Raw genomic sequence first — 15,406 nt, forward strand, 5'->3', positions numbered from 1 at the left:
CGGCTGTTAAATATTATACATCACACATTTTCTCGAAGCAAATCATTTTATCATAATGAAACATATAAAGCATTTGCTACTGCTATTTTCTTTTATTTGCTCAGCATTTTGTTCAATTGAAACTCCTGAATTGGAAGATGATTCTTTGATAGACGCTTTAGACAAGAATTTATCTGAGAGTGAAAGGGGGGAAAAAATGGCAGTCTGTTTTGAACTAACACAAAAAGAATTTATAGAGAAACGTGATATTTATCAGAAGATAGCTGCTTCAATAAAAGATCAAGAGTCAATAACTTCCAATGATGCACTAAGAGCACTGTTCCATCAGAACCTTGTTACTTGTTACTTCAACTCAGATATGAAATACATAAATTCTGTTGTTAGTGGAAACATGCCAAAAGAAGAGATTACGAAAATTTTTACAGCTGGTAAAAATACCCCACTAAGATTTTCATCAAATCAATTAAAAACTCTTGAACGAGTCATTTCGCTTAGCACTAAAAATACAGGCAAAAAAGTTTCTGGAGGAATCACAAAACAATTAAGTGGGTTTTATGGGCATTTATATTTCATTTTTGCACTACTTCTAATTGGGCTTTCATTTTATTTTGCGCTGCATCGTCTGAATAAAAGCATTAAAGGTGCTACACGGAAAAAAAAAAAAGAATAGACTCTTAGAAAATAATACTTGATTAAATTAGTACTATTGCCATTGTATAGGTTGGGATTCATTAGTTAATTTGATTTTACTATTATCAATTTCCCAGACCCTTCCTCTTCTAACTTGTTCTCCTTTTGAAAAGATGATTTTGGATTTGTCTTGTATTTGTTTGTTTTCTTCAGGATTTTTTCTAGCAATAAATGCAATGGGGTCAATTACTTGATATAATTCTTTTGAGCTTGTAGAGTTTAAGTCGAAAAATTGTACAGATGTTTTCACTGGAATAAACCAAGGATGGCTATTCTCTATTGTAATAATTGATTCTATAGTTCGTATTCCAAATAGTAGTTTAACGCACAGTGATTCATCGCAATTGTATTCGCATTGATTGATTTTTACGTAACCTCCATTTTCGGAAATAAATAGTGGAATATTTGATTTCTCTGAAGATTTGTTTGTTGTATTTTCTTTTGAATTTAAATAATTAACTTGAAGATTTTTAATATATATTTTTGATGAATCTTGCGACACTAATGTTGATGGATAAAAAATTTTAACATTATTGGCAATAAAAATGCCACCATCATCAATAAATAAGTCTCCTTTTATAATTGACCTATCACAATTCATTATTGAAAATTCATCTACCATTATACCACTATTTACTTCTAATAAATATCCTTTAGGAACATTCATAAATGAGTTTCCTTGTAATACAACTACTTTATTAATATTTACTTGATAAACTTGATTTTCATTATTTTTCTTTTTAATATTTATTATTGAACCAGATGTTAGTGTTACACTTTTGATTGAAATGCTTCCCTCGAGAATAACCACTTCAGAAAATGTGTCAATTGTAAGATTACCATTAATTAAAAGATTGATTGGAGTTTTATTTTTAAATAGAAGCAAATCCGTCAATTTATTTATTTTTCCTCCATTTACTACTGTTAAAGAATTTGTTGACATACCCAAGCTCCCTTGATTAATGTAAATTCGTTCTGCTTCGAGATAACTTTTCATAATTAAAGCGACATCTCCACTTCTTACTACTAATTTTCCATTAATTATAAATATTGCATTAGAAATTAAAAAACTTTTATCAAGGGAATTTATTTCTAAGTTTGGAATTACACTATTAATTACTAAATTACCTTTATTAATAAAAAGGCTGGATTTTTTTGTTGAAATAAATGATTTCCCAACTTCCATGCTTTCCCCTAATAGAAAGTTCCCTTCTATTAAATCGACATATTCATTTACCTTCAAGCTACCATTGGCAATGAACATATTACTTGAATTTGACACAAGTATTGAGCCAAAAATACAATGTGTATATCTTTCACAATTATTATTCCAATCATTATTGCTAATTGTATCATTCAAATTACCTAATATTAAGATTTCTGACCCGTCATTAATGACAGCATTTTCCAAGATACTAACTTTACCCATTGAGAAAAACTCAGATCCATCATTTATTTCAATTGAGCCTTGGACAAGTACTTGACCATAAATTGTAACAGTTGATGCTGAAACAACTTGAAAAAAGCCTGCCAATTTATTATTATTTATTCCTACATATTGAGTATTGTTAATACCAGAAACACTTGAAATATTATAGCTATTATCGTAATATTCAATATTTTCAATACTTTGGTTCAGTATTTTAAGGGAATCAGCATAAAATGTAGATGATTCTCTTATTGATGCAATGTGTAATGTTACATTCCCACCAATTCGAATTTTAGAACCAGAGTTTAGCAATAAAATGCTATTGATTCTCAATTCTCCCTTTTTTACTACTACAACCGATGATCTAATTACAGATAATCTACTTGTAAAGATAGATGAAGTCATCATATGAAGGTTACCGGAATCTCTGATATATATACCTAACCCATGTGTAGTGTTAGTTTTCAAATTACCACAAGTACCAAAAACAAGACCTGCATCAGAAATTACAACTTCACCTGCATGAATATCACCTCTTACCCACAATTTTCCACTATTTCCAACATATATTTTTCTCCCAGACCACAAAGAGCCCAAGTTTTTGTTTTTTGCTTCACTTTCATTTGATTTAGAACTATCTTGCAATTGATTTTGAACAATACTTTTATCAAATATATTTAAACAAGCGTTAGAAGCATGAAAAAGTTTAATTCTAGTAATAGAAAAAGGGTCCCAATTATCTGGTCCACTTCTATTCTGATATACATCTGAAAACAAATATAGAACCCCAATAAATAAATTGGATGATAGATCTACTTGCAAATCTGCGGTGTAAACATTTTTTCCAACAATCAATTTCCCAATGACTATTAAGTTAGAAAATGGAAGTATCATTGAACCTCTTACTGTTAAACCTTTCCTAATAATACATCTTCTTTTTGAGTACATAGATTGAGTTTTACCAACTGACAAGTTTTGAGCTTCAAATGCATCAAACGAAGTTAGAGTATTTAGTTGCCCATTTGCAACAATAAGGTCTCCGCATATTAAAACGTCACCATCTACAATAACTGAAATACAATTCGAATCTTCAAGTATCAAGTCTTCATTTTCATAATTCAATATTATATCCCCAGAGTCGGAATAAGAATACTCATTTGATTGATATGAATATGCAATTGGAGAAGGCTCAAAACCATTTTCACAATAACTTCTTTCCCTCCCATTTTCGAACCCTCTCAATCTTTTTTCATCACAATACCGATTCTTTATAGCTGATGTAGTCGGACAGCTAAACCCGATATTTCTTATTTGATCTGCCAATAAATCATACATTTGGTTTACTTGATTAATATAAACTTTTTCTTTTGTGTCGTTGATTAAATCACGCAATTTTTCATATTTTTCACTGAATTTAATCTCATATTTATTCAACAATTTTCTTTCTACTAAATTCTGGATATCATTTTTCTGAATCCGTTCTGATATTGTTATTGGATTAATAAGTTCATAATCTGGAACCCAAGGTAAAGATTTAACCAAAATAATTAGAGATAGCCATGGGATCACAAATATGAAAATTATACGTGGTAATAAAATCAAGTAATCCCTAAAACTCATAAATTTTTGCCTTGTATTCTATTTACTTTTCAATACCTATAATTATATTGCAGGATTGCATCAACGCCGCTTAATTGTGTAAAAGGAAAATGAAGAAAATGATTAATTATAATTATCAAGCTAAAGTGCCTATAGAGATAGATTTATGTATTATTGACTCAAACTTTTCAGATAACGCATGAATATTCGCATTATTTGATGATCTAATCAAATACCTGACTTTTGCTAAAAAATATATGGGTAGTTCAACTTGATTATCTGAGATAATAACTGAAATAAACCTTAAAGCTTCGTCAATAAAACTAAAGCTAAGTAAGTTTTCGATTACAGTAATGAAAATATTTAGATGCTGATCACTTGATGCTGAGCAACTTCTAATTATTTTTATTAAGTACTCTGGGTCTTTGTAAATTTTGGTCAGTTGAATGGGTAGGATTGAAGTGTTTTCTGATGAATTATTGGTATTCACTGCGCCGTAAATGTGTTCATTCATCAATAAAGCTATGTGAACGCCTTGAAGAAAATGAGGGGAGCAATTTATTCGGTCTATTATTGAATTCCAATAACTAATATTAATAGAAAAGGCCAAATTGTCTGTTTCTTCTAGTATTTGTATATTTCTAAGCTTAGAATTTTGGAGGATTATTTCGTCGAATGCTGTAATTTTCGGATCTGGTTGGCTATCCGACAACTTTTTTTTCTTCTTTCCAGTAGTTTGTATTAGAAAATTATTTGTATTTTCAACCAGCGAATTCAAATATATTGTGTCGTTCGATAGAAAAAAGCAATAGTTAAACATCCAAAATCCAATAGTTCTGTAAATATTATTTGGACTAAATCGTGTCAAAGAGTTCGAAAAAATTATCCATCTATTATTTGAAAGATTTAAAGGATAATCTTTGAGATAATTTTTCATAAATTTATTTGCAGCTTCAGTTAATCTGTATGCAGTCTCAAAGTAACCAATAATTATTAAGTAATAATTTAACTCTATAATAGATGCTTCGAATAAACTAGTGAGGCTTTTTGAGCAAAACACGTTCGGATTAAATACTGATCTGAAGTAAATTCCATTATTTTCCAAGCAATTTCTGTATCTTTCAAGGTATTTTCCATAGTTATTGAAATGTTGGTAAGTTTCAGCTTGAGTTAAATTTGAAATTAATAATTTTTTTATTCCAACAAAATACCATTTCAAGTAGGAAATATAGGCAATGGAGGGCAAATATGTTACTTTATGGTTAATTTCTATCAAACAATTATCTTGATTAGTTATTCTTGGAAGGTTAATTCCGAAAAAAATGTTGGGTATACAGATAGGTTTATCAGAATATTGCAGATTATTAGATTGGCTTGATAGAGCAATGTTAGAATAAATAATGTATGTGCTTAATGAAGAGATAATTGAGTTCAAAGACTCAGAATCCACATTTATTGCCTCTTTTTCAGAGCTAAAATACTGAATCATACCTTCCAAATTTTCAAGTACTTCATTTAGGATTTTAAATGAATCTAGTTCTTCGTCAAGAAAGTGATTAATCAATCTAAATTCTATCCAATTCTCCGGAAATAAAGCGTTGATATTATCATAAGACAAGAACAAATCACAGTATTTGGCCAATGCATTTAAATAGGCCAAAGTAACTATTTCTTGATACTTCTTTTCTTTTTTCCACTCATTCATCAGAAACGTATAAATTGATCGAATTATTAAAATACTTTTTGAGTATAATTCTAATGAAACTCCTGAATTTAAATCTCTGAGAAATTGTTGTTTTTTCCAATATATTTTAATCAATAATGGATAAAATTCTTTAAGCTCATTTCCAAAAACCGTAGTCGAAATTGTAAAAAATTTCATTTCACTTTTGTTATCAACTTTATCTGAAAAATAATGCTTGATCCATAAAGCCATTAAAAACAGCATTTTCTCATATTTAGAATTAAGATATAACAATGATTTATTTAGTAATTTAACTATTGAAAAATCTTCAATATCATTTTCACTCAAAAATATATATTGTATTAAATATCTTCTGTGCAAATTATTTACTAATATTTTCTGGCTTGGAGAGCAACTGGAAAAACAACTACATATCAAATTAATTGAAATTTCTAATAAGTTAAAGTAAATTGAATTGTGGTACATTTTTATTTTTGATTGATTAAATAATTTAAATATTAATGAAATGAAATAAATAACCTTAAGATTGTTAGATGAAAATTCTTCAATTGTGTTTTTTTTATCTTCAACATCTTCTGGTTTGATTAATTCGACGACTTCATCAACTAATTTAATATTACTTAGCAATTGCTTTAATATTGAAAGAGATAAATCTGAAGTAAACCTTTTATAGGGCAACAAACTAATCAAGTAGGAAGTATAACGCACATAGTTATGCTCAAAGCATCCATTGATAATTTGGTGTTCAAGATAATCATAAACTAAGTCAACCAGCTCGAAATTACATTCTTGAGAAACTTTTTCAGAGCAAAAATCATTAAGAAATGACTCCCAGAAAATTTTGTTCGAAAAAATATAGGTAGAAAGATCATTTGCAGCAAAGTTGAGAAAAGCCTCCGAAGAAAAAAATTTGTATATTGAATCAAAATATAAATAAACCCTGTAAACTTGATCAGCGGAAGAAATACTATAACATTCATCGGTCCCTCCGGAACTATAACTAATTATATTCGACTTTCCTGTTACCATATATTTACCAAGATTCAAAAATGAATTGTTGTCTGAAAAAAATTGTAGCATGTGCTCAAAGCTGCAACTATATGATAAAGTCGTATTTCTAATTAAATTTTTCCAGGAAAAAAACTTGAAAATATTCCTTGTAATAATTGAACAAATATTCAAAATTGAAATAATATTTTTTATCTTCACAGTGTCTATCAATTCTAGATTTGATGCTTTAATATATCTATGACCAGTTATGTTCATGGAATTTAAGAGCGAAAACTTATTAATATCGCCAATATGATCTGCTTTAATTGATTTTCCAATGAAATCTAAAATTTCATCGTCTGAAATTGATGATTGATTAACAAAGAATTGGCCAATATTCTGGATTAATGATTTAAGTTCATCTATTGTAAAATTCTGTGTCAATGCATCACAGTAAATAAAGTTAAAATTACTTATTTTATCAGACGGTGACTTTTCAAAATTTTTTAGTGATTTATAATGTTTAATAATGCCCTTAAATTTATTCAAATAATGAAGTTTCTTTGATAGTATTTCTATCAGCTCAATAATTAAACTGAATAGGATAATTTTTTTATTAATTCCATCTGAAATGTAAATATTAAATAAATCCAACAAGTGTTTCCCCAAAATCATTTTTTTCGTATTAAAAATAATATTAAATACCAAATATCTTAATTTTAGATAGTTTCTTATTATGTCAAGAGATATATATAAATGTGAATTAAAATGATTGGGGCTTATTGATGAAAACTCATTCAGCTCCTCTTTGTATAAAGAACTTATAACAGAAACTGATATAGGAGATAATACAAAAGTATTATCTTGATCCGAAAAAATTCGAATAAAATAATTCCCAATGTTTTTAAAATAATTAATTAAGAGATGAAGTGGTGTGATTAAGAATATCATCTTTTCTACATCAAATTTACATTTTCCGTACAACTCAAACTCAGAATTTAATGATCTTTTATCTTCAAGATGTATATAGATATTTTTAATTAAGTTTAACAAACCCTCAAATTTAGATGTTGAGTATAAAATACTTAATAGTTCACAATGCTTCTCTTTACCAACCATTGTTGAAATAATGCTTTCAAGGAATCTTAAATATCTATGAAAAGCCATCTCAAATATAGTTTTAGAATGGCAATCCCCAATTATTCTGTTAAGAAGAAAGTTTACAATATCTTCTAGGTTTGATAGTCTTTTTTCATTGGAAATTAACTGGTATTTTAAATCAACGTCATCAAATGCACTGTAATAAGAATTCTGAAGTCCCTGGCTCCAAACTAATGTAGAATTGTTTATATGGATATTATTTGATGGGAAAGTGTTTGAAGTATGATTATTTAAACGGATTTTGTGAATCTCATAAATTGGTAAGTATAAATCATAAGAATTTATCATATTTTCAGAAAAAACTGGCCTTGCAATATAAATTTCTGATTTATTACAATAAACTTCAGGAGAGAATATTAATTTTTTTTTTTTACCTCCACTTTGTTCAAAATCTAAATTGAAATAATTCGAAAGCTGTAAATTAATGTTATTTGAATTGTAATCACAAAGGTTCAATATCCTATAAAGGTAAACTGTACTGTTAATTAATAAAACAAAAAAATCTGAACCTTCTAGGAGAGAAATTACAGGGCGAGTCTCTATATTCATTCCAATTTGAATATCTGATTTTCTATCAATAATACTAGTGCAGAAATCACTTTCTGAAGAATTAAATCTGATTAATATAAGACTTAATTGCTTAATTGTCTCTGAAAATGTAATCAAATAAATATTTTCTGTATTTTTATCGACTAAAATCGTCTTCACAACCTGAAATGTAGAAATTTCTAAAGTCTCTGTACATATGCTTTTTTTAATAAATAGTGGTGAAAATTCACCTTTCAAGACTCTCGAATTTGAAATTATCCCAAAAATTCCTGACTCAGTACATGCCAAAAATAAAGATTTAGTTACTTGAGTAAGTGATTTCAAATTTGAAAGTTCTGTTTTGAAACTTCTTGTTGTTAAAATAGTAAAACTATATTCGCATTTCCCAAATACAGATATCTCAATAATATATAGCTGCCCATCATTGGAAGAAACTGAAATCGTGAGAATTGATGTGTATTTGTCGAAAAACAAGCTACAATTACAATTTGGATTGAATGGCAAACTTATATTAAATAGGGATGAAATATTTAGAGCTTTACATTTATCTTGAACTCTGTTTCCGGAAAATATTATAGAAGAGACATTGTAAAGGTAGAGTTTATCGCTATTTATTATTGAGGCAATATGTAAATCATCGAATAATTTTAATTCATTACCATAAAATTTTCCAAAATCAGAATACATATCATCTGTAACATTTTTTCTTTCATTAGTTGTTAAGTCTGTGTCAAAATGATTAGGGAGAGAAAAATAGCCTATAATTTGCTCAACATTTAGAAGCATTTTTGATTTTCTGGGTTTTATAATTGATTTCTATTTCTGAACTTTTTAACTAATTCATCCCCACATTCGAAAAAAATTATAACATCGCGGCACTATGAAATTTCTTTTTCAGTTAAGTGATGGATTATTTGCAATTTGACACTTACAACGTTAACAACCAAATATTGTTTATAATTCAACGAGTTTTCAAAGATAATGTATTTCTACTGTTTATTTATATCGCTATCTTCTTATCGACAACTATTATTACAATTTTTATTTTAAGAATACTTTTAAATGGGCCAAACTAATAATGTTAAAATCCAGCAAAAAAGAGTAACTCAATTGCATCACAGGAATGTTCACGTTGATGATGATTTTTTGCTTCTATCTGAAAGATACCCTGAGTTTAAAAAATTCATCAAAATAATAAATGGTAAAATACGTATAAATTATAATAACCCCAAAACATTATACTCTATTTCTAAAGTATTGTTGCACTATAGATATAATATTAATTGGGATATACCAGATAACTTCCTGATACCAACTATCCCTTCTAGAGCTAATTATGTACACTTTATTTCCGACCTTTTAACTCCGGAGCATTTTTACAATACAGAAATAGTTAACTATAAGGGATTCCAGAGCGATATAAAAGCAATAACAGATATTAACACTAATTCAGATGACTGTTTTGCTGAGTTCATTCCTAAAGGAAAACATGTTTTGGGACTTGATATAGGAATTGGTGCAAACTGCGTATTTTCGCTTCTATGCAATAAAATTTATTCTTGGAATATGATTGGTACAGATATTTCAATTGAAAGCCTGAAAGTTTCAGATACAATAATTAAAGAAAATAATCTTTCTAGTTGTATAAAGCTTTTGTGTCAAGAAAATCCAGACAATATACTATTCGGGATACTTAACAGACCCGAAATAGAAGACTTAAAATTTTCATTCACTATCTGCAACCCTCCATATTACGATTCAGTTGAGGATTCAGAAACGAGTACTCACCCTGCCAGACTCAGGAATTGTCAGATGCACGAGATAATAACTCAAGGAGGTGAATCTCAATTTATCTTGAAATTGTATTTCGAAAGCAAAAATTTTTCAAAAAGGGTAATCTGGTACACTTCCCAAGTTTCAAAACTAAAAAATTTGAAATTTTTGAGAAATTTTCTAGGAAAAGAAGTCATTAGCAATGAGTTGAGATCAGTTAGATATACTACCCTAAAACAAGGTAAACACAATAAGTGGGTAATAGCATGGAGCTTTTTTGAAAGGGAAGAAAGAGTTTCAATTTTAAAGTTTCTCAGAAACAACAAAAACCTAGACTTTTGATAGATGTTAATTAAATGTCAATTCCTGATCCATAGGTTGCATGTGCATGCATGCAATTATCAATTAGTACATGCATTAATTATTTACAGTAATAATAAATTATCCACTTTCAATCTCTTATTAATAATAAACTTATATTAAAATGGATGGAACACTACATCAAAATGAAATTATTTCATTATTAGACGAGAAAAGAACCATTTCGAGCACAATAAAGTTTTCGTCACTACTTGGGTCTATTACAATCACCAAGTTCGTAATATTTTTGGTTGGATTCTCGGATGGACTAACTCATCTTGCAACTCTGGCAATTTACTATTTATTGAAAGATGATTTACACCTTTCTCCACCTGAAGTATCGGTAATATACGCAATTCCTGCAATACCTTGGTTTTTGAAACCTTTATTTGGTAAGCTAAAAACTATTTTCTGAAGTATAAATAAATTACTTAAAGCATTTTGTAGCGATTCAATACCCATTGCAGGTAAGTATTACAATTATTCAGGCTTATTTTTATATATATACTCGCATAACGCACTTATAGGAATGAGGAGGAAGCCATACTTAATATTTTTTTCAATACTTCAAGTTATAGGCTTTTTGCTGCTTGCAACAAATGTAAGTTAATTCTAAATTTATAATAACGATTCAACATTTTTAGGCTGATACTGTATTTAAAGCTGCAACCTGTCTGCTACTAATATCAATAAGTGCAGCATTTTGTAGTAGTATTGCTGAGGTAAGTAATTGCATATAAACTAATTTATCAAACTTCTTTAAAAAACAGGCATTAGTTGTAGAAACCTCCGGAATAAATGGTGGTGCTGAAACTGTTTCTGATTATTTTGGTTCAAAGGCACTGGGTGCGTTGACAACAGCATATTTTTCTGGTTCGCTGCTGGATATGTACAGTAAACAAGCGATATTTCTTACAACATCAATATTCCCATTGTTTGTTTTTATTGCTAGCCTGATAATGGACGATAAAAAACAAACTGAAGAACTCACTGCAAAGAACCAGCTATTTTCACTTAAAGAATTCTTGAAGAGACCCGTAATTTGGGGGCCTGCAATATATATCTTCACATATACTGCAGGGCCAGACTATGATGACGCAATGTTTTTTTATTTTACAAACAGGCTTGGCTTTTCACCAACATTTATGGGGAGTTTAAGACTGACGTATGGTATTGCAGGGATAATTGGAATTGTGTTATATAGAATTATTCTTAAAAAAACTCCATTTCGTGAAATACTATTATGGACTACTTTATTTTCAATCCCAATCTATATTATACCCTTAGTGTTAGTCACAGGGCTTAATCTAAACATGGGAATCTCAAATAGAATGTTTGCATTATCTGGCGGATTCCTTATTGAAGCGATCGCGGAAATACAGTTATTACCACTTCTTGTTATGACCACAAAACTTTGCCCAAAAGGACTTGAAGGGTCCGTATATGCGGTTATGATGTCAATACGAAGTCTTGGAACAGGGGTTTCAAAAGTTATTTCCGCAGGATTGGCATACTCACTCGGGATTACTGCATTCAATTTTTCAAATCTGGGGTTATTAATTTGGATTTCATCCGCATTCCTTCTATTGCCTCTGCTTTTTCTAAATTTGGTTAGTTATAATATCTTTCCCATGCTTCAAATTAATTTTTTTTAGGTTGTGAATGAAGAAGAAATTCAAAACACAGAAAATCAAGTATAATTCAAAATCCTTAAAATGATTGAAATTAAATAAAAAATATTTAACGAGTTTTTATTTAGAATTGATAATAACTTTCTATGCTAATGGTAAACTTTAATTTATGCAAAGTCTATATTGAACGGTTATTTTTCTTTTTTACTTTGTAAATTCTTATAACCCAATTATCCGTTGTATAAGCTTCCTCGAAATGAGTAAGCGAAAATTGAGTCTTACCTATGTGGTAATTTCTTACTAAGTCAAAGCCATCTTTTTGGAGATCGGAGAACCTATAATACGATAGCTTGTAAATTAGAGAATTAAGCATTGCATTCGATGCATCTCTCCCGACTGTATAATGCCCACTATCTGATAGATAATCGTTTTGCTGAATATGAGGATAAATTCCAGAAGCAATTCTTACCATCCATAAGAATTTATTTATATCATCCGAAGAATATTTTGCAAATCCTCCAAAAACAACGAAAACATAATCTACATCCAGCTTTTCCATTATCTTATAAGCTTCATCCTCAGGAGACGCCAATGCAAGCCCGACCGTAGCAATATGTGTGTTGTTCCAGGTATTGTTATCTACTATTACTGTTCTGTCGCCTAATTCAGTACATTGATATCCATAATCCCACCACGACATTATCCTCGCATTATAAGGGGTATTCTTTCTTAACCAATAATATGCTTCTCTAAAATCATCCTGAATTAGTCTTGTTCCATCTCTAAGTCGACTTGAAGTAATTACTGATGGATGTGAATATGCTACAGCAGAACTCCAAACACTATGCACAACATAACTCACACAAAGCAAAAACATTACTATTACAAAAAATAATCTGAGAACACCCCATTTCCCTTCATTTCCGCTATCATAAGTGGTTTTCTTGGCTTGCCTTCTACCTATTAAACTCGATAGTACAAAAGAAAATCCCACTGCTGAGAGACAACAAGCTGCAGGGCCAAAAACCAACATTAACCTAATCATTACGGAAGAAAAATATACAGCAAGAACTCCATATACAATTAAAAATATTGCAGTATCGGGAGTGCAAGTACTATGCGATGTTTGGAACGGTGAATTTTTTGGTGATTTTTTTTGTGAAATATAAATTGAATATGCACAGACAAGTATTCCAAGAGGAAAAAATATCGCAGTGATGTGGAGGTCGAAAATATACTGCGACCATGTTGTTGCTTGGTGTTCTGAGACTGATGCGATAATAGGAACATGCTTAGATGCATATGTAGGATCTAAAAGAGTCATACTTCTTGCTGCCCATCTAGTTTTTCCAGATAATGTCAATGCCAGAAAAGCAAAGCTAGAGACCAAAAAACAAGAAATCCAAGTAGCTTTTAGAAGTATTTGACTTGAAGAAGTGCTCAGAATATATTTTGAAGAGTTCAATGTTATAACGCATACTACAAGAAACGCCATACAGTGTGATGAAAGGTGTTCTGAAGATTTTATAGCACCCACATTAACAAATGGAATATTAAGGTTCAATATTGTACCGATAACGTAAAATACAATATAAACCACAAAATGTTTGTATGTAAATCTGTTAAGTAATACAAGAGCTAGCGTATAAATTGCAATTGTATTGATTACAAATACATATCCACCCCAACTCATAGTCATATAATTGTAAGCAAGGGCTGCAAAAAATGAACTCAATATTCTGCCATCATTCACTGCTCTTAAATACAGTGCAAAGCTGAATACAAGAGCAAAAATTGCAACTGCTTCATTATCATAGCTTCCCGCAACGCTTCTGCTTAGATATGTAGGAGATATACCCGTAAAAAGAGCTGCCATTATTCCAGTTTCATTTCTTTTAGTTATTTGAAAAGTGAGCAAGTAGGATGCAAGTGCAGTTAGGCTTGAGATTATTGGTCCTGTAAAAACACAAATATGTAAAATACTTACAAGAAGTCCCAATTGATGCGCAATATATCTCATCAAGGCAGCAGTGAGCATGAGGCCAGGGAATAGAGTTTGCCCAATAATCCTGCCAAGAGGGTACCAACTCCGGCTGTCAAACCAGTTCCAAAATGCATAAAACCCATGTTTTGACAGGAATTTCGAAGTTCTATAGTTAAAATGGGGATCGAATTCGTGTATTATTGCCTCATATCTCACTACAGCAAAAAGTCTCACAAAAATACAAAGTCCCATAATTAAAACCACAGATAGAAATAATAATACAGGAGATATTCTCCCAGCTGATTCAAATATTGATTTCTCTTTGTAATCATTTTCTGGTTCTTTATAGCTTATTTCCTTCATTATTAAATTTCAGCATTCAAAGAAAATTACTAAATAATCAAGAACCTTACAATTAAGTGAGAATTTTTAAATTTTTTTTTCTTAATTTTTATAGCTTTTAATAAATATGTCTCAAATATAAAGTTGCTGTGTGCCTCCGTCAGGTAATTTGATGGCGCAAATTGAATGTTAATTTATTATGGGAATTAGTTCATCGAAATCAACAAATTTAGATTCAATAAATAACCTAAATGAACAGCATAATTACCATTACACTAATGATCATATGAATGGCCACAACTTAGAAAATATACAATGCGTTATAAGATGGTCATTTGGTGGAGATGAAGTATTTGTCACTGGTAGTTTTAACTCTTGGAGAAAGCAGGACGAATACAAATTGTTTAAAAGTGGCCACGATCATATAATTGCAATAGAGCTTACTAGAGATGTTCATTTCTACAAATTTATTGTGGATGGAGAATGGAGATACTCTCCGGAATACCCAATTGAATCAGACAGTGAAGGATATATAAATAATTATATAGATTTAAGAAGATATAAAGCTCCATATTATTCAATATTTTGCGATAAAATACATTACGAAATCCAAGAATTCCATCAAGAGCTCCCAATAGAGTTTCCTGTAGATGCACCAGCATTGCCGATCCTTTTAGGTAAGAGCAGATGCCCACTTGAGACTGCTAATGGCATCCATATTCCGTTTCATTGTATTTCAAATCATATTTACTATGACTCTCTTGTTCAAGAAATCTTCGGTACTCACATAGTGACGTTTTGCGTGACTAAACGTTGGTTTAAAGAAAAGTATATGCAAAATGACCACTGTATGCAAAAGTTTACTACAATACTGTATGTATCCTTCAGATTTATTGACGAATTTCATCCTATTTTAATTTGCAAGAAAAACGACTATATTTCAAATTGCCTCTCGAAAGGCATTTCCGACTCAGAGAAGAACAATCCTCATTATGATAATTACGTATTGGACAGATTGCTCACAACGGCCGAAATATTTGCTACAATATTTAGATAGAATGTGTTAAAATTCAGAATACTATCAAATAATAATGTATAAAATGTGAAAACACTTTATATTACAATCTCGATAAGCTAAAATAAGCGAAATTCAATAATACTTTAACGGATTTAGATTTTTGTGTAACAGCGAA

The 15,406-nt window shown here is 29.9% G+C and overlaps 7 protein-coding genes across 7 annotated transcripts; 4 read left to right on the forward strand and 3 right to left on the reverse strand.

Moving 5' to 3' along the window:
* Positions 1-55: 55 nt before the first annotated feature.
* Positions 56-670, forward strand: ELE39_002345 (uncharacterized protein; the record flags this gene model as incomplete). Its single annotated transcript, XM_067345195.1, has 1 exon — positions 56-670. One exon carries the CDS (start codon positions 56-58, stop codon positions 668-670), a length of 615 nt encoding a protein of 204 aa, XP_067201963.1.
* Positions 671-703: 33 nt separating this feature from the next.
* ELE39_002346 (uncharacterized protein) lies at positions 704-3,739 on the reverse strand (the record flags this gene model as incomplete). Its single annotated transcript, XM_067345196.1, has 1 exon — positions 704-3,739. The coding sequence occupies one exon, from the start codon at positions 3,737-3,739 to the stop codon at positions 704-706; it is 3,036 nt and encodes a 1,011-aa protein (XP_067201964.1).
* A 115-nt stretch (positions 3,740-3,854) lies between these two features.
* On the reverse strand, positions 3,855-8,909 carry ELE39_002347 (uncharacterized protein; the record flags this gene model as incomplete). The annotated part of the gene is made up of 1 exon (XM_067345197.1): positions 3,855-8,909. The coding sequence occupies one exon, from the start codon at positions 8,907-8,909 to the stop codon at positions 3,855-3,857; it is 5,055 nt and encodes a 1,684-aa protein (XP_067201965.1).
* A 276-nt stretch (positions 8,910-9,185) lies between these two features.
* ELE39_002348 (uncharacterized protein) lies at positions 9,186-10,238 on the forward strand (the record flags this gene model as incomplete). The annotated part of the gene is made up of 1 exon (XM_067345198.1): positions 9,186-10,238. One exon carries the CDS (start codon positions 9,186-9,188, stop codon positions 10,236-10,238), a length of 1,053 nt encoding a protein of 350 aa, XP_067201966.1.
* Positions 10,239-10,380: 142 nt separating this feature from the next.
* ELE39_002349 (folate biopterin transporter) lies at positions 10,381-11,911 on the forward strand (the record flags this gene model as incomplete). Its single annotated transcript, XM_067345199.1, has 4 exons — positions 10,381-10,648; positions 10,784-10,857; positions 10,901-10,978; positions 11,027-11,911. The coding sequence occupies 4 exons, from the start codon at positions 10,381-10,383 to the stop codon at positions 11,909-11,911; spliced, it is 1,305 nt and encodes a 434-aa protein (XP_067201967.1).
* A 154-nt stretch (positions 11,912-12,065) lies between these two features.
* On the reverse strand, positions 12,066-14,234 carry ELE39_002350 (oligosaccharyl transferase stt3; the record flags this gene model as incomplete). The annotated part of the gene is made up of 1 exon (XM_067345200.1): positions 12,066-14,234. The coding sequence occupies one exon, from the start codon at positions 14,232-14,234 to the stop codon at positions 12,066-12,068; it is 2,169 nt and encodes a 722-aa protein (XP_067201968.1).
* A 178-nt stretch (positions 14,235-14,412) lies between these two features.
* ELE39_002351 (AMP-activated kinase beta chain) lies at positions 14,413-15,270 on the forward strand (the record flags this gene model as incomplete). The annotated part of the gene is made up of 1 exon (XM_067345201.1): positions 14,413-15,270. The coding sequence occupies one exon, from the start codon at positions 14,413-14,415 to the stop codon at positions 15,268-15,270; it is 858 nt and encodes a 285-aa protein (XP_067201969.1).
* Positions 15,271-15,406: the final 136 nt, after the last annotated feature.

This window comes from Cryptosporidium sp. chipmunk genotype I, assembly GCF_004936735.1.
Source record: "Cryptosporidium sp. chipmunk genotype I strain 37763 chromosome Unknown contig_26, whole genome shotgun sequence".
Classification (NCBI taxonomy): Eukaryota; Apicomplexa; class Conoidasida; order Eucoccidiorida; family Cryptosporidiidae; genus Cryptosporidium; species Cryptosporidium sp. chipmunk genotype I.